Raw genomic sequence first — 19,273 nt, 5'->3', positions numbered from 1 at the left:
CATTTAGATGAATAAATAGAATACAAATACACACTACTTTATATAACTGACACAATTTAAAGGAATACTCTCTAAACTGTATAGAGAAGCGAAACGTTTCTTTTGAATACTAAACAAACTTCCTAACAGTACATGTTTTTTTAATGGTTTTACATGCGGCGCTCAAATATTTTGCATGGTCTTTTGGTATAGTGTTATATGATATTGTAAGAACCTTTAACGTATAATAGATTCACATTCGTTACTTTGCTCAATATAAAAAAAAACATAAGCATTAATTTATATTAAAAACTGAAGGTCAGACATCACTAATACGTGTTCATTCATTCTTTAAGTTTAGACCTTTTTATCAAGAATGATGATGAGAGTAATTGTAAAATATAATAGGCATGTACTTTCTTACGTTATGGATCATTGATTTTGTTACCTGTTGACCCGGTTGATTACTAGCACGTGCCATTGAACGCGACCGTTTTAACTAAAACAGATTTTATTTTAAATCAACGCCACATATATATATATATATATATATATACAAAGTATATACAAAGTACTATATACATATTATATGGATAAGAAAATAAATATTATAAGGATATATTGTTTGAATGAAAATTTTTATACAGTGATACTTTAACACCGTCCCGACAGAGACTGAATGCAGTATATGATCAGGTTTCGGGATCCGGGAAGTCTTTTTTCGAATTTCCGAATGTCGGGAATATTTTTTTCCAACTTTTATAGAGTAACTCGCACGAAAAAAAAATAAACATACCAAAAAAGCAACAGCTTCAACGGTAAACTAGGACATATATCAACAGAAAACGAATTGAAGAAACTGTCATGCATAAAACAAAAATATGCATGACTGTGTTAATTTGCCTCCGCTGCATTTCTGTGGATTGTCTCATTGGCAATCATACCACATCTCCTTAACTTTTTTTAGGTTACGTTTAGGATTTTCCGTTACTAATCTTCAAATACAAAAAACATTTTTACCGGTGTTCACAACATTTCAAGGTTAAATTTATGGCATACATTCTGGTGTGTATACAATTAACGTACATCCTTGCATTTAATTATCAATATATATATTTATATAAACTAACATTTATTAAAAAATAAACAACATATATATATAGACGAATAATTTATTAGTTCCTCAACAAAACAAGAAAAGAAATAAAGAATTAACACAAGATTTAATCTTTTTTTTTTAATTAATCAAAATATACTTCAAATTCTAATAATAAAATACATATATACATGTATTAATCTAAAATGCATTATCGAGTAGAAGGGGCGCAACTCGTGGTATCAAACCAGTATACTGAACGGATCAAAACAGGGTCTGAAAATTTTGAACGTTCTTTTGTATCCATGGTCTGTTTTGGTCTGACACGGTCTTAACGGGTCTAAACAACCCGCTAGACGATTCAGTCTTTTCCGTCTTGACACGCCTTAACGAACTGATTTACCTGATGAGGCTATCGATCTGAACGGCGACTTAACTATCTTAAATATTTTGACGATTTTTTCTAGCGGTAAATCCAGTCAATCAAGATGTGATCAGACCAAAATGACCGTTTCAGACTGAAATCGTGCTACTAGTGTAGATCTCACAGACAACACAATTGAAAATGAAACACCCGAAAAAAAATATAGACAACTTAAGTAGTCCTTATTTACATATAGCACAACAAGAGCGGTCATTTTCAGATGAAAACATGGCTGCAAGTCCCATTTCAATAAATGAAGTAGACGTTGTTGTTCATAGTTCACCAATGTCAGCGGTACTAAATGAAACATTGACGGAAGGAGATGTTGTAATGAACGCTCAATACAAGAGTGATGTTGCGGTGAAAACTTCCAACGAAGGTGACATTATTGTGAATACTCCAGACAAAAGTGATGTTGTGGAAAGAGTTTGTTTCGAAGACAAAGAACGGGACACGAGTTGTGCAATAGATATACCAGACATACCAGATGCTGATGCGTAATTCACTCGGTAGAAAATAATCAGAGGAATTCATCTTCTTGGTTAATAATCAAGGGGAAATAATTTCTAATAGATTTACTCCTTTTGGATCTGAATTGGAAATACAATCTTAGTAATATGTACTCATTTGTGATAGCCCAAGCCAACATTTCATGCATTACCAATTAAGTCAATAATTTCTGTCTTTACGAAAAAGACTCATACCATTTCAGTATTTTCACCTAAGTCTGTGTTTGTGTCTGTGTGTGTGTATTGTCATTCATAGTGCTTTGAAGTCTTAAGCTTTTAGGTTGCCACAGCTTCTAAAACAAATCATGTTAAATTTTTTGAATAGTGCAAAATGAATTGAAGTTCTGGGGTTTATATTGAACAAAGTGTTGTAGCGATGTTATAAACTGTATGAACATTTAACTTTGAACTTAGGATGTACATGCCATGAACTTTGACTGAACAAACAATGCAATGAATCTCATATGGATCATAATGGTGTCTGGACAAATCATGATATTTATATATGTGCTTATTTATTAAGGTGTAATTAGTAATTTATCCTGCCATATTCTATTCTAAAGTGCTTAATATAATTTTAATTTTTTTATAGACATATTCATTTTAATTCCTTTGAATATAATCTATTTTAAGAACATCATACTGTTATAAGATTAATTTATTTTAAACAGCAACCAGTTTCATCAATTGTCTCCCTTGAAGAGATTATAACTGACTAGTTCAAAGGTACAATGACTTGATGTATGGACTTTTTATTGCCCATGTATACTGTTCAAGATTGCATGTTTGAATAAAAAGTGTATTTTACTGCTTTCAAAACATTACAAAACCGCTATGAATTCAGCATGGCCAGTAACGGCAATGAAATGGAATGGACCACATTTTTTTCATCAAAAATATGCACATTTGTGATTTGTCACTTCTGAAACTAAATAAATTTAATTAACAGGTTCTTTTAAATAAACCTTGAACGTTTTTATATATTCAGTATGTTTATGTGTCCACACTTTTATACATTTGTTACAGTAAGAATGAAAATACTGTAGATTTCATATAGGAATTTGAAAAACCCTGGGAACATTTTCAATGGAATGAAATTCTATATGAAGGAAACTATTGTATTTTTCATATATGCTTTTGAAAATCCTTGAGAAGATTTTTAGAAGAATGAAATTCTATAATGGATGGGTCATTATCTTCATGTGGACATAATAATTTCATAGGCTTACATGTGGGTCTGGTTAGTGATTACAAAATGTTGTAAGAATATATCTACTGTTTCATTGAAAGTATCATGCCGTAATTCAGATGTAGGAAATGTTATTTAATTTTTACTAAAAGCATGAATTTTAAAATTGAATTAAATTTGTCATTCAAAAATTATTTAGTTTCCTGGACCATATCGTTGTGCCAAACTTATAATATATATTTTATAACCTTGCCACTTTTTATCATCACACATATTTTGTCTTCCTTAATATAGTATGTTTCATTCATTTTAACATGTTTAAGTTCACCACCAAATTTTACCAGTGTTCTACTTTTATTTTTAATGGGACCCAAGTTTATTTTACTATTTGATTATTTATAGATTGTTAGAAGGTTGATGATTTATTTTTAATGGTAGCCATGTATTTTATATTCTTGTGTTTCATGGAAGTTGTGTATTTTGTTGTTTCATATTCTGAACATATGTTATTTTGCCAAATGCTAAATCTATATGTGTATTATTTCTATTTTCCTTATAGATATGTAACTTTAGTACTGTTGGACTTGTTTTGGTGCTATTCATTAAATATTCAACATTATTTGTATGACCATGCTATCCTCATTGAAATATTTGCATTTTATAAACTGATTAAATGTTAGGTAGTTATTCTCACATTTGTAATTTGTTTCTTTTCATTATTTAAATGTTTGGTATTTATTGGTTGAGAATGGTTTGTGGGAAAATACAAGCATTTTAAGCAAGTAGGTTGCTTATAATATCAGTTTTCTTATCTTGTTTTTTAAATTTAGTGCAGTGGATGTGGGAATGGCTCCTTATATCAATATTGATAATGCATTTGTTTTAAAACAGGGTTCAGTATTTTTTTATTTTTTTTTTGAAAATATATATATGTATATATATCTTGCATGTTTTGATTATTATTGTAAATACAAGTCAGTAGTGATATATTTACAATCTGAAATTGAGGACTGAGTTGCTTCTTTATCAAATGATTGCTCTGCCAAACTGGTGTCGAAGTCATAGATGTTTTTTTATTAAGGCTATACATCCCCAGAGTGCTCAAAAATGCTGGTCTGAAGGATTTACAACCAAAATTTTGCAAAAGACGGACACAATAGTTGTATTTTGTAATAGAAATAAATGTGAGGTTAAGCAGATTTTCTTCAAGCACCGCCATGGAAAAGGGATTTCGAAAATTCCAATATCCCTATGGCTACCTTTTATGCTTATTAATAAGAAGCATGTTTAGTGAAGGAGTGCATTGTCTAGTGTGGCAGAGACATTGCCTGACTAAGGAGGAATTGTATCTATGTTGTAGGGATTGAGGGGTTTTGTTCATTTGTACTTATCATTCCATGATCTCATGTTATAAGAATGTAAATATTTTGACAGCTTTTAGAAATAGTATTTGCTTATGTAGAAATTTAATATCCATGCAAAGTTTTTTTCATTAATTTTGTGAAAGAATGTCATTAAACTAGAATGGGAAAGTAGAATTTTTCAACTGTTGAGTGAAAGGTTTGAAAAGTATAATATTTATCTGATGTTTTAGATTACTAAAAAGTCAAACCAGGATAAGAAAAAAATGAAAGTATTTTGCATATTTCAAATCAACACATAATTCAAATTTAATATTTCAACATGGGAATCAGGAAGTGTCTGAGTAATAATTCATAAACAAAAAACTCCATTAAAAATACAAAAAAAACCCTTAAAAACAAGCATAACTTAAATATGTTATCTAATTCAAAATTTAGATGTTCAGTTGACAAATTACCTTATGAATTTCAGAAAAAGAAGAAATGAGGTCAGTATAAAAATTCTACTTATCCTAGAGTTTTGACAGTCTTGATCTTAATAGGGGTTTTCTGTAACTTTTTGCTGCTGCTAACAGCTTCACCAGTCTGGAGATATATAAATTGGAGCACATCCTTAGACCTTACTGCTTAAAATAATCTTTTTCTTTCTTTGCTAACATCTTAATACAATATAGATGGATTTAATATATGTACAGCATGCATGACACAATAGCAGAATTTGCAAGAGTTTTGGGTTGTTTATGCAACAGAATACTCTTTACACATTATATAAAATCTAATTGCCAGAATTTATTTTGGTCTGGTTTCAATTGACTTATAGTGGAAGGGGTTATACCTATTTGTCTACATAAGTCATACCAGTCCACGTTTTTGAAACTTCACAAAAGGATTGTGAACAAATTGATGTAACTGTCAATGGGGAATAGTTTTTAGCATGTTAAGCATCTGTTATTATGGAATTGTTTATCAATTTTTTCAGATAAAAAAAACTGTGCCAAGGTTAAGTGTTCATAGTTTCTCAGTAAGTTAATATGAAAGCTAAATATTTTTGTATAGGTTGATTCTTTGAGTATAATTAATACCTATTTAATGTTTATTTACTTTTGTGGTCATGATAATGCAGATCATGTTTTTCAACTTTATATAATTCTTGGTCAGGTTTATTTATCAGCATAACGAATTCTTTGATAATTATTGTCATTTAAATTCACTCAAAGATATATATATGGATTTTTCTAAGTCTTGTATAACTAAACTAGGTCAATTTAAAAGTAAGTTGACATTGAATTTTGACTGAAACCAACTACTTTATTGTGCAATGTATATCGTGTGTTATTTTTGTGCCAATTAACAGTGTATGAGAATAAAAACACACCAACAAAGAAAAACTTGTTAAATACATCACTTTGAGGTTGGCTACAAAGGAGTGGACATGATGTATCTACTAAAATAAGTTTTCTAACATTACTATGATGTTTTATTATCATAATGAGTCTTAGCACATACAAAAAAGTATTCCATGTGGTCCATTCTCTTCGTAATAAGGCTGTTCAAAAGTCATAAATCAATTGAAGAAAAAACAAATCCAGGGCTACAAAGCAAAACCTAGGGAACCCATCAACTATAAGAGGAAAACAAACGAATAACTGGAACACCTGAGAGCAAGAAAAACAAACACAAACACACACTATTGTGTTGTAGGATCAATTTCAATCAGCCTCTGAATTAGTAATTACATGAATGTAAAACAAACACATCTTTCAATTTCTACAAAAATTGAAAGAAGAAAGAAGAATTATATGCAGATTTTAGTAGAAACTGGTTTCTTTTGAATTAAAATAAAATAATTGGAGAGAGTGGTATTTAGTCATAAGTAGTTGCTAGCTTTCTGTGCCTTTATTGTTCAAGCCAGATTGTGAAATTTTATATAATTTACTTGTTTTCTTATTGCAGATAATATGAGAACACCATCTTTATGAATTAAGTTTAAGATTGTATAAACATGTATTTTTACTTTCACTTTAGAATTATATATGATTGTATTGGACACCTTTTTCTACTTTCACTCTTCAGAATAATAATGAATCACTGTTATTCACTATGTTACTGTGTATGGGTTGTTATTAAAAGTAGATATATGAAAATCATGTTTATAGTTGGATCTTTTTATCTTAGTGTATTTCTGTCCATTTTAATTTTCAGACAATATGGCCATTGGTTAACAAATTATTGTAAGAACATGAAGAATATAAGTTACAAAATATAATTCCATTTTCATAGTCATTGGGAACTGTTTAAATATTGCAAAATGCTTGTTAGATGATTAATTTTTTATTAAGGAGATCAATTGTTGAGGTTTTGTGCACTATATATTTATAATTGTGCTTCACACAGTTTGTATGCTCAAAGTTGTTTATTTTGTAACTACAGATGCAAGATTTTATTCATTTTCATAAATCATATCATACTCAGTTTTATCAAAAGATAAATTTACAGATACATATTTTCTGTTTGATAATTTCAATCCAACTTTTTTCAACACTGCAGTCAGCTCCTACATTTTTCGGTCAGCAATTTTTTAAATATATTTGTAAAGGCAGTCTGTTTTGGTACATTTTTTAACCGGATTTTTGTGACAAAAATGTCGGTTATTGATTTGGGGATGTACGGCGGGCGGCCGGGCGGCCGGGCGGTCGGGCAGTCGGGCAGTCGGGCAGTCGGGCGGTCGGGCGGCCGGGCGGGCGGCAATCAAATGTTGTCCGTGCATTAACTCATGAACCGTTCAACCAAAGCTTTTAAAATTTTAATATGTTGTTACTGACAACTAAATGAAGGTCAAGTTCAATAATGGCGATTTTGACTTTTACCGTTCAGGAGTTATGGTTCTTGAAAGGTTGAAAAAATGGAGTTTCCAGTCGTGTCCGTGCATTTACGCATGAACTGTTCTACCAAAGCTTCCCAAATTTTAATATGTTGTTACTGATGACAAAATGGAGGTCAAGTTAAATAATGACGATTTTGACTTTTACCGTTCAGGAGTTATGGTTCTTGAAAGATTGAAAAATGGAGTTTCCAGTTGTGTCCGTGCATTTACGCATGAACTGTTCTACCAAAGCTTCCCAAATTTTAATATGTTTTTACTGATGACAAAATAGAGGTCAAGTTAAATAATGACGATTTTGACTTTTACCGTTCAGGAGTTATGGTTCTTGAAAGATTGAAAAATGGTGTTTCCAGTCGTGTCCGTGCATTTTCTCATGAACCATTCAACCAAAGCTTTTGAAATTTTTATATGTTGTTACTGATGACAAAATAGAGGTCAAGTTCAATAATGACGATTTTGACTTTTACCGTTCAGGCGTTATGGTTCTTGAAAGATTGTAAAATGGCGTTTCCATTCACGTTGTTGCATTTACTCACGAACCATTCAATCTAAGCTTTTCAAATTTTAATATGTTGATACTGATGACAAAATGGAGGTCAAATTTGATATTGACGATTTTCACTTTCACCATTCATCAGTAAGGGTTCTTGTGATATTGCCAGGACACAAATAAATATTAATAAATCCGGTTTGCTGTCGTTGTGACAGCCTCTTGTTTTAACAAAGATCTGTGGTGATGCTTGGTGGAAGATTTGAATTAATACCAAGGAGGTACTGTAAGATGTAGCCTATTTGATTGATTGATTGATTGATTGATTAATTAAAGCTGTTTTAGTGTCCAGTATAAATTAATACATGTAAAATACATTTTTGTTACACTATCTTGTTGATTATGAATATCAAAAAGGTTTCTTTAAAAAAAGCTTTGTAAAACATATTTTCGTTTGGTGATGTAGAGCGTTATACAACCCCAAACTATCTAACATATTGTCAATAATTTTAGTAGCATAAATTATTGATATTTATCTACTGAAAAAGGTAAAACTGTTTAAAGGAGTAGGTGTTGTAATTGCCGATTCTGGCCTCAAATTTCAGGTTCATCTAACGAACGATTTTGGACATTTTTAAAAACTTAAGTGTCTATTTCAATAAGTTTATTTGAAAGATTTTAACTGATTAAGGCATTAAAAACGCTCAGATTCAAGCTTAAATATGAAACATCTATCAAATATGTCAAAATACGTCACTTTTCAGATTGTTTCTGTCAAAAATTAAAGTTGCCGCATCCGTGTTCAACCTCAACCTTTATATATGTTATGTATTATTATCAAATACAACTTACATTTCAATATTATGAATGAACACGAATGCGGCTACTATCATTTAAGAAGAAAATGTCTACAATTTAACTAAAATGCTAAAGTTGTGAAGATTTCAGTAATTTCGTATGACTTAATGATGCTAGTACCCGATATATGTGAATTGTATTGTCAAAAACAGCCCATATTTATGTAGCAGAAGCATTATACTTTCCAGTAAATAGATAAAAGATTACATTTTCACAATTTTGTAAAACTGCTATATTGTAGGGCCAAAACCTACTTCTTTGAAATTGAGAGAGCAATTGTTTTCAAATTAAAAATTTAAATGTCAAAAGTCATGATAGCCAAATAAGAATAATTATAATTTATTTACTATTCAAACCCTGTTTTAGACAAGGAGGCATTTCTAGTTTGTCTAAGTATTGTTTGAATATGTTTATTAAGAAACCTTCACTTTATGAAGACCAACTAATTCAATGGATGCTAAGAGACTTATTGACAATATGTTAGTCAGTTTGGAGTCGTATTACGCTCTACATAACAACTTAATAACAAAAATCTGTTTTACACAGCTTTTAAAGTTTTGCTGGACAAAAAATGGGTTATTTCATACATATTGGTGAAAATTATCTCTTGTTAAAAAAATAATTGTACTCAAAAACTCCTGTAATGTCAAAATCTTCTCTTGACAATATTCAACCATATTGATTATTCAACATGCATTTACTTATTTTTAATCTAAAGATTTCACTTTTTTTCTTGATTATGATTTAAATATTGTTTGTTTTATGCAAATACTTACTAGGTTATTGATTTATTTGTTACTTTTTTCTTACATTTTGTGCAATACATTGTTTGTACTAACTATTCTAATGCATATAATCTGCAATAAATTATTTTTCATGTGTACTCTATTGGTGTATATGATGTGAAGTAGAACTTTGGAAAACAGAAAATTATAGAATCTAACTTAGAGTTACAGAAATAAAAGAGAACACACACAATTGTAAAAGATGTAAAACAACTTTGTTTTGTTTGGTTTATCAAAGTTTTATTCCCATTAATAAGAGCAGAAAATCAGAGTGCAAGGTCTATTACAACAACACTACAAAAAGCAGACAACCTTATTATGAGATGCAGTTACAAAAAGATAACTTTCTACACTCTTTGAGGTACATGTTTCATAAAAATACAAAATTATGTCATTAAGAAAATAACGAGATTTTGTTTGATAGCCTATGAAACAACAATACACCAAATACCAGTTGATGTGAATAGTAAATTAGTTATATAACTCTTATCATGGCGATGACTATGAAGTCGTGAGCTTTTACTACTAACTTAATTTTCGGCTCTCCCTTGACACCATTTGCGAGTATGGTCTTAAGGAAACGATGATAGTCTGTCACGAGGGGACGATAAATGGCTGACACGTGTTAAGATAGTACTCTTGCAAGTAAAAGACACCCTTGAATCATGACATTTGTATTATGACTTAGGTTTCCCTTATCCAACAAATTGTCTGAACGAATATACAAATTAATTTGAATTTTAATAATAAATATGATTGTAATGTTTCCACTGGATGCATACATAACTGTAAATCAACTTCATACAATAGTTTTGTCATAGCGATGTTCACTGAGATGAAGAACAGCAAAGAACCTAGCTATATATAGATAGACCATAGAAGTATTACATATATATATAAAGCAATGGAAAACTAATATTTGTGACTTATAAGCTCTATACACTCTACTGTACAATCTTATATGTTGCAAGCTACCAAAAGTGCTTTTAACAATACGTGGGTATTACTTTACCAATGGCGATATGATAAAATCATTTTTATTTGGTATGTGCCTTAATAGAGGTCGGTCATTTAATGACGTATCAACCGTATCTTATACTTTGACGTATACGCATTTGCAGATTTACCAGTAAACATTCTGTGATTCCGAGCTTAAATTGTATATACTTTCAATAATGCAGATGGGCAACTGATTGATTCAAATGCCAGTATTTAATTGTGTAGCTGACTTAATTGTTAGAAAAGAGGGCCGAAAGATAAGCGGGACAGAGGGAAAACGTATAAAAGTCTTAAGCTGGGGATCACATACTATTTTTTGGCTGATCTGCAGATCCGTACAATTATACGTCAACGTATATGATACGGTTGATCCGTCTTTAAATGGGGCATTATTTGTTTTGGTCTGTTCGTTTGTTCGCTCGTCCGTTCGTCTGTTCGTCCGTCTCTCCGCTTCAGGTTAAAGTTTTTTTGTCAAGGTTTTTTTCACATTCAAACTTCATACCAAATATAACCTCTAAGTGATATAAATACATTTGATATTGAAATAACTGAATAGACTGTAACCTAACCACACAAAAAAAAACCAACCATCAACACATTTTTCTACACTCACATTGAAACTTCACACCAAATATCAACTCTCAGCTCTCATGAATATATGAGTATTTGATCTTGACATTAATTAGACCATGCCAAACAACACAACAAAAACATACATCTTCACACAGGCCTATATTTCCTCTCACACCAAATACCATAACAAAGGAATACAAGGATATGTGTTGTTGACATTCATAAGACAGTAACCCAACTGTTAATTAAAAACATACATCTTCACACAGGCCTATATTTTCTCTCACATTCAAACTTCACACCAAATACCATAACAAAGGAAAACAAGAATATGTGTTGTTGACATTGATAAGATTGTAACCCAACAGTAAAACGAAAAAAATCATCTTAACAATTGCCTAGATGTCCTCTTATAATGAAATTCACACATAATACTATTGATACATAATATAAGGATATGTGATGTTGACATTGATTAGACAGTTACCGTACAGTAAAATGAAAACATACATCTCATACTTGTCTATATTTCCTTTCACATTCAAACTTCACACCAAAAATTCCCACTTCAGAATATAAGGACATAAATGAGACAGTAACCCCACAATAACACACATCTACACACTTGACTACATTAATTATACTCATTCAAACTTCACAACTGCTTAAGACTGTAAGGAAATGTGATGTGAACATTATTTAAACATTTAACAAACATTACAACAAAAACGAACTTACAAACCCTTATCCTCATGATACCACTCACATTCAAAATTCACACTATTATATATCACCACTGTTTATAGATTGATCTCTTACATACAAAAACAATATTCTTATGTTTCCTAAGTGCATATGTTATTCCCTTGACAAATCAAACTTGACCAACTTACTGCCATTGTAATCACAAATAAAACCTGAGGACGCATTATGTTTAAAGCAGATACACTGAGGATACTTCACTCTATCCTCTCTACCAATCAGCACCTTACTACCCTGACCATCTTTTGATATAACTATAAGTAAGGCACAGTCTGCTACAAAAATGTTGCCATAAGTATCTTTACAAAGTCCACGTGGATCTGTTAAATCCTGTTTATACTGCCAGATCTGTTTACCTGATTCATCAACACAGTATACTGCTTTGCCTTCATGGTCACTATAGATTACTCTTTTATCACAATAACTAAGATTAAACAGGTGTGATTCACTCTGAACGTGTATTGAAGTCAGTGTATTTCCTTCCAAGTCCATGATACGGATTTCATCTTTTTCGAAACCTACAGCTAGAGAATTATTTGAAAATGATAAACCAAAGCATGGTTTTCCTATTTTGAAAACTTTGGTTACTGTTTCATTTTCCATATTGAAGATCTTAATGGCGTTCTCACTAGGATAAGTTATGGCTATAGTGTTCTGATAGATCTGTGTAACACTGAAAGCTTCACCAGGTATATGCAACTGTTTCTGAAGGATGCCATCAGAAGTAAAAACGTTAATTTTACCAAAAGATTCCACTGCTAGAACTCTTCCATCAATCAGACAAATCATGTCACTCATACGCTTCTCTATGTTGATCTTTATCTTTGTCTCAATATTCATTGTCATATTGTTTATGTTGGATTGTTCTTGTGATTGGACTTGTGCTTTCCTCCTCAAACTTCTTTCTCTATTCAAGTTTATTTCTGTTTTAACAATCGTTGTTTCTCCTAAAGATTCTAATGAAACTAATTTGCTAAATATGTTTTCTATCTCATCATTTTGCTTTATTTTGATGTCAACTTCTTTGGTCCTTTCATCATCTTCTAGATCTTCAATATAACGTTGACATTTGTGTACTTGTTGTTCAATCTTATGTACACCTAGAAATGATTGCAGTTTGGAAGTATTTGTTGTGACTGTTTGTAACTGTTTTTTCACTTCCTTCAAGTTTTCTCTTTTGTCTTGAATTTCTGAGATGAATTCACTTAATTTTGATCTTTCTTGATTCCAGATGATATCTGTTTCTTGACATAACTTCTCCTCCAGCTGGTCTAAATGTTTGTTTATTTCCTTTCGAGTCTCATTAATTGATTTCTGTAGGCCTATACAATGATCTTCTCCTGTTTTAATGTTTTTTAATTTGCTGGTCACTAGTTGATCAAGAATAGATAAGAAATAGTTTATGTCTATCTCTACAGTTACTTTGGAGTTTTCAATTGTGGTTTTCTCAACTACGCTAGCTAAACTTGTTATTCCAATGCATTTTGAATGACTACATTTATTACAACAAGGCATCAAATGACTGGGACAGTACAAGTTGAGTGGTTGATTATGTTTGTCACACTCCATTTTTATCCCTCATTGGAAGATTTATCACATTTGATATCGATATCACATGATGTTTCTTTTTTATTCTAATATCTTTGAAACTGTAAAAGAAGATAGAAACCTAATAAAAACATGATCAGACAAATCAATGGCTGACTACTTGATGCAGTTGTTGCTCTCTAATGATGGTTTTCTCCCAATTGTACTTATTATTCTGAAAACTATATGCCTAGAAACAATGACATAATGGCTGAAATCGCCAGTAGACTCTTTATTTAAATAATTGACCTGAAATTATAATTCATAAAATTTTTAAGGTAATCTTTGGCCTATTATCTTGACAACTTTAGTAGATAGAAAGACATGTTTAATAAAAAGTATTATCAGGATAAGAAAAACAAATATGTTTACACACTGACATTTTCAATTAACTCTTTATAGAGTGATATCCCCGTTTGCTGATTAATTTTACTAAAATGGAGTCATTGTTAAAGATGCAGATGGGTGACATAGACTTTTTGGAGCCTCTATTTTAGCCCTTAAAACTTTTGGAAAACCTTAGCAGCAACCTTCAATTAAAATGTGCCAAGTTTGGCATTGATTCCTTGGACACGCAATACTTTGAGTAAGTGACTTAAGAAAATTATGCTAAACATGATAACAACTGATGTAAGTTATGGAAAAATTGGTCTAAAAGAGGAAAAGATACCAAAGGGACAGTCAAACTCATAAATCTAAAATAAACTGACAACGCCATGGCTAAAAGTGAAAAAAAAAAAACAAACAGACAACAATAGTACACATGACACAACATAGGAAACTAAAGAATAAACAACACGAACCCAACCAAAAACTAGGGGTGATCTTAGGTGCTCCGGAAGGGTAAGCAGATCTTGCTCCACATGTGGCACCCGTCGTGTTGCTTATGTTATAATAAATCAGGTAAATAGTCTAATTCGGTAGATCACATTCATGAAAGGGAAGGGGATTGTATTTACGACGTAAGGAACATATCCGATGTCATTTGTGAAACGGTTATTCCATAACGGTAAACCAACTCGTGATGGCGTCCGTAAAATTTACGAAGGGATGATTTCAACTGCACCATTTTGAACTCTTGGTTTAATAGCTTCCTTGTGAGCAGCAACCCTCTATCAAGAAAATCATGATAGGAAATGCAAGCACGGGAATATCGTATCAATTGGGAGATATATACCCCGTATGCAGGTGCTGCTGGAATATTGATACTTAGAAATGGAAAGAAGTTCACAATTGGAAAGCTGAAATCATCTCTTTTGTTGTAAAGTTTCGATTTCAACCGACCCTCATTGTCAATTTCTAGATTTAAGTCAAGATATGAGGCCGACTATAATTAGACCTAACAACACTAAAAAATGGCATAACTGACGGGGTTATAATTTTTAATGAGAAGTACCAAAAAAAGTATATTGTATTGATGCTTATAAGTATCACATCTATTTCTTAGTGAAATATATAGTATGTTTGTCTATCTAAAATAAAATTAAAATCATAAGGCCAATTCTAACCCTTTGTGAAACTCTTCTTCTAACAAGTTTTATACTCATACCCTTTGTACAGTAAGTGACTTACTTAATGATAATATACCCATAATGCATGATTGAAGTGTTGTTTTTTTTATGAAGAATGGTCAACCACAAAAATGCTCAATCAAAGTAACCAGGCTTATAATTTGATACACCAGATGATTTGTCAACTAGTCACATCGGAAGCCAACAAAACATAAAAACATACTTCGTCGTTTGTTTATGCTTTTCATATTTGTTTTTCGTTCATTTACTGTACATACATTAGGCCACTAGTTTTCTCGTTTGAATTGTTTTACATTGTTATTTCGGGGCCTTTGAGCTGACTATGCGGTATGGACATTGCTGATTGTTGAAGGCCGTACGTTGACCTAAAGTTGTTAATTTCTGTGTCATTTGGTCTCTTGTTTAGACTTGTCTCATACCACATCTTCTTTTTTAATAAGTAAAGATTTATCCATGCAAATACATTCAACAACATATTACTTTGGGATTTCATAAGGCATATTTCGTAAATAGTGACAAACAAAAAGGTAAACATGCTACATAGAAGAACAAGTGGTCAGTTTGCTGGAATTTCTTATCGACAACATATTTGTTGAATTGGGAGGTGGACTTTTCCAACAAATTGTCGTTGCGCCTCGTCTTGTCGACCTCTTCTTATTTTCATATGAATCGGAGTTCCTTCAGACACTTGTCAAAAACAAGAGGATAAAAGAAGCCAGATTATTTAATTTCACTTTCAGATATATTGATGATGTTCTTTCCATAAACAATCCGAACTTTTCTGATTGGGTTCTCTTAATATATCCTCCAGAACTAGAAATTAAAGAAACAACAGACACGGCTTCCTTCGCCTCATTTTTAGACTCATATCTCGAAATTGACTTACACAGTCATCTCAGTACCAGAATCTATGACAATCGAGACGATTTTAATTTTGAAATTATAAATTTCCTCCACCTTAGTAGCAATATACCAACTTCACCTGCATATGGGATATATATTTCCAAACTTATTCAAGATTCAAGAGCTTGCAGCTTCTACTCAGACTTTGTAAAACGTCATCAGTGTCTGAGTAGAAAATTGATGAACCAGGACTATGTCAAAGAACGTCTCGTCCTTTTTCTAAACAAGTTCATCTGAAGGTACCCAGACCTTGTTGATGAATATTCCGTATCAACTTCACAAATAATACATGATGGTCTTGATGTCCAATGTATAGATTCTGCGTACTGATGTTGTTTATCATCTTAACAACGTGTTATATTGTTCTTTCATTTGTCTTTGTTCTTTTATTAATATTACGTTTACTGTTGGATTGTTTTATGTGATGTCCATTTGACGTTGCTCGGTACTTAAACATCCCGTCAATGTGTTTGTATTATCGTTCATATTTTGCTGGTGTGTTGTGTGCATGCAACTTTTTTTTATTTCTTTGGTTCTTATAACGTGACTCTGTTCTTTAAAAGATCCCGTCTGGATGATATTGTTCTATTTTATGTCATTATGATATATTTCTATTATGAATTACAAAATACGTTGAACCACAAACGTCAAAATTATTCAATCGCGTAGTGGAATGAACTATCTGTGAATTCTTATTAATTCTATATAATTTTTGGGACTATTTTAAATCTCGGTCTATTTCTGAAATTAATTCTTTTGATTTTTTAACCCTGTTTGCCTATGTGAAATTCTTAAATTGTTTGTTTATACATTAAACGACAAATATATGTGACGTTTTCTGACGCCAGACACGCGAATCAATGAATGTGTTTGTAGATAGAAGTTTTTGTGTTCCGTTAAATTGTTCCTTTTAAAATTATTACACGATGATGAATGCTGAACCTATATTTTGACTATTTTATTTATTATATCTGTTTAGTTCACGCATCATTGTAAATATAACGTAGCTTAATGAGACTGTCATCAAAGTGAGAAGGTTAGCGCTATAAAACCAGGTTTAATCCACCATTGGCGTATATACAAAATTTAGTCCTGGTATCTATGATGAGTTTATTTTCTTCATTTGAAAATGCCTGTACCTAGTCAGGAATATGACAGTTCTTGTCCATTCGTTTTTTATTTGATTTTGCTATGTGATTATGGACTTTCCAATTAGATTTTCCTCTAAATTCAGTATTTTTGTGATTTTACTTTTTGCTATTGACCAATGTAAATCACTTTATTATTGCTACCTTGATGATATTGTTGCTTTGAATAATCAAGAACTTACATATGCAACAGTGGTAATGTATAAATTCTTATACAGACATCATTAATAATCATCTTCTAGATTCGATATATTTTCCTTTTTTGGACAATACTGTTCCTTCAGTTCCTTCATACATTGCGTATATTGCACAACTTGTGGACGATGTCGATGTCTGCAGTCGTGTTTTAGATTTTAATAAACAGACTTTCTATATAACTGATAAATTTACCACAGCTTCATTAAAACCTTTATCAAATTCATACATACAAAGATTTGTCTGTCAATTTTTTTGGCAAATAGTTTTGATATAAATAAGACAGTTAGTTTTTCAGTTTTGTATTGAATCAAAGTTTACATATTGGAGTCTTTTATAGTTGAATGCTTCCTATAGTTTAACGCTGTAGTGTTGCCTATAATTGCCAACATCCATTTCACATGAACTCTGTTGGATAGCCTTTTCATATGCAATCATAAGACTTTACCTTATTTTTAAATAACTGTATATAACTGATGACTGTATTTTGTCCATTACTGCCCCATGATTATAAATGTTGATTTATTGCCGTCTCATCGATGTATATACTTTCTTTCCTATTATTCATTTTCAAAAATATACGCACAAAAGAAAAGTAAAGATATGAAGGCGATATATAAACTTTGTTCTCAGAGACATTAATATTGTCTATAAATAGAATGATAAAAGTGTGTTTTAAATGCTTTACCTCTAGATTTGAGTCTGTAACACTTCATCTGTTAACATTTCCATTGTGTTTTGTGTCTCCTTTTACTCAATGTCGTCCTACCAGGAAGTTAATTGAGGCATGTTTATACCTGATCTAGGTAACCAGTAAACATTTAAATGACTGATTACACATGTGAATATGATACACTGATATTGTATGGACGTTTAAATATTGATTTTTAACAATATTATTTAAATGACGTTTGTACATGTGAATATGATATACTTATGATATCTTTATTATACCTTTAAAGAACATTGTACAAAAAAACTATTTTTACTAATTGTTGATGTGTTTATCTATGGTTTTGAAAACTATAAAATTAAAAAGAAACTTTGAATAAATTTGTTTATTGTAAGTGGGATTGTCTGAGTGCTCATTTATTCCTAATTAATTCGCACAAGAAACTCGAAGTAGTACGATTAATCTACAAAGAAAATATTATTTGAAGCTTTGTCCGCAGGACAATCAACATACGTATCGTGAACAGTTGATATACTTTTATATGTTAATGGTTTTCTGTAATGCCCGCGTCACACTGTCCCGATTTTTATATACGATGGACACCCGAATGCGAAAATTGTAAGTTCGTACGAAGTTGGTCCCGATCTCGTTAAAATACAAAAAAGTGACCGAAGCAAGTACGATGAATAACGAAGTCTATACGATGGTGCCGAAATTATATACGATAGCAAAAGATGTACATACGAAGGTTAACCGAAGACGGGTATTTAAGCTTCATATCTCAGACGAAGCCTACACGATGGATCACGAAGGCTACACGATGGGTTACGAAGGCTACACGATGGATTACGATGTCTAAAATACGTCGTGTACAGCTTACGATACATTTAAATTATATGCCGAAGGCATCACGCGTTTTAAATTGTTTGATCAATATTGAATATATATTATATTGTACATTTAATTTCTGGTTTAATCATAAGACGGAAGATCGTAGGCTTGAAGGGTAAAACAGAATTTCGACAACATATCGTTTCTGTACAAGTCTGCCAATATGCTTCAAAAGATTTTAACCACATTTGGTATATTGTTCCTCCTTATAATGATCTGACCTTTTTTACGTTCAAGGCCAAAGGTCAAGGTCATGCAGATGGACTTGTTTTTTCTCCTTGAAATAGCATAATACACAGGAAATTGGTTGCTCATTTTTTTACCTGTTTGTTCTAAAGACAATATTAAAGGTATTTCCAGTTACTGAATGTTTTTGTTGATTTAAAAAAAAAAAGTTTATGTATCAAATATGCATATTCAATTTACCATTTTCTG

At 31.4% G+C, this 19,273-nt stretch overlaps 1 protein-coding gene across 1 annotated transcript; it reads right to left on the bottom strand.

Moving 5' to 3' along the window:
• Positions 1–9,199: 9,199 nt before the first annotated feature.
• Positions 9,200–18,064, bottom strand: LOC143044854 (uncharacterized). Its single transcript, XM_076217048.1, has 2 exons — positions 17,963–18,064; positions 9,200–13,558 (listed from the first exon to the last, which is right to left on the bottom strand). The coding sequence occupies exon 2, from the start codon at positions 13,476–13,478 to the stop codon at positions 12,006–12,008; it is 1,473 nt and encodes a 490-aa protein (XP_076073163.1). The 5' UTR covers positions 13,479–13,558; positions 17,963–18,064; the 3' UTR covers positions 9,200–12,005.
• Positions 18,065–19,273: the final 1,209 nt, after the last annotated feature.

This window comes from Mytilus galloprovincialis, chromosome 9 (genome assembly GCF_965363235.1).
Source record: "Mytilus galloprovincialis chromosome 9, xbMytGall1.hap1.1, whole genome shotgun sequence".
In the NCBI taxonomy this organism is placed as follows: domain Eukaryota; kingdom Metazoa; phylum Mollusca; class Bivalvia; order Mytilida; family Mytilidae; genus Mytilus; species Mytilus galloprovincialis.
This window is presented reverse-complemented; position numbering and strand designations above follow the sequence as displayed.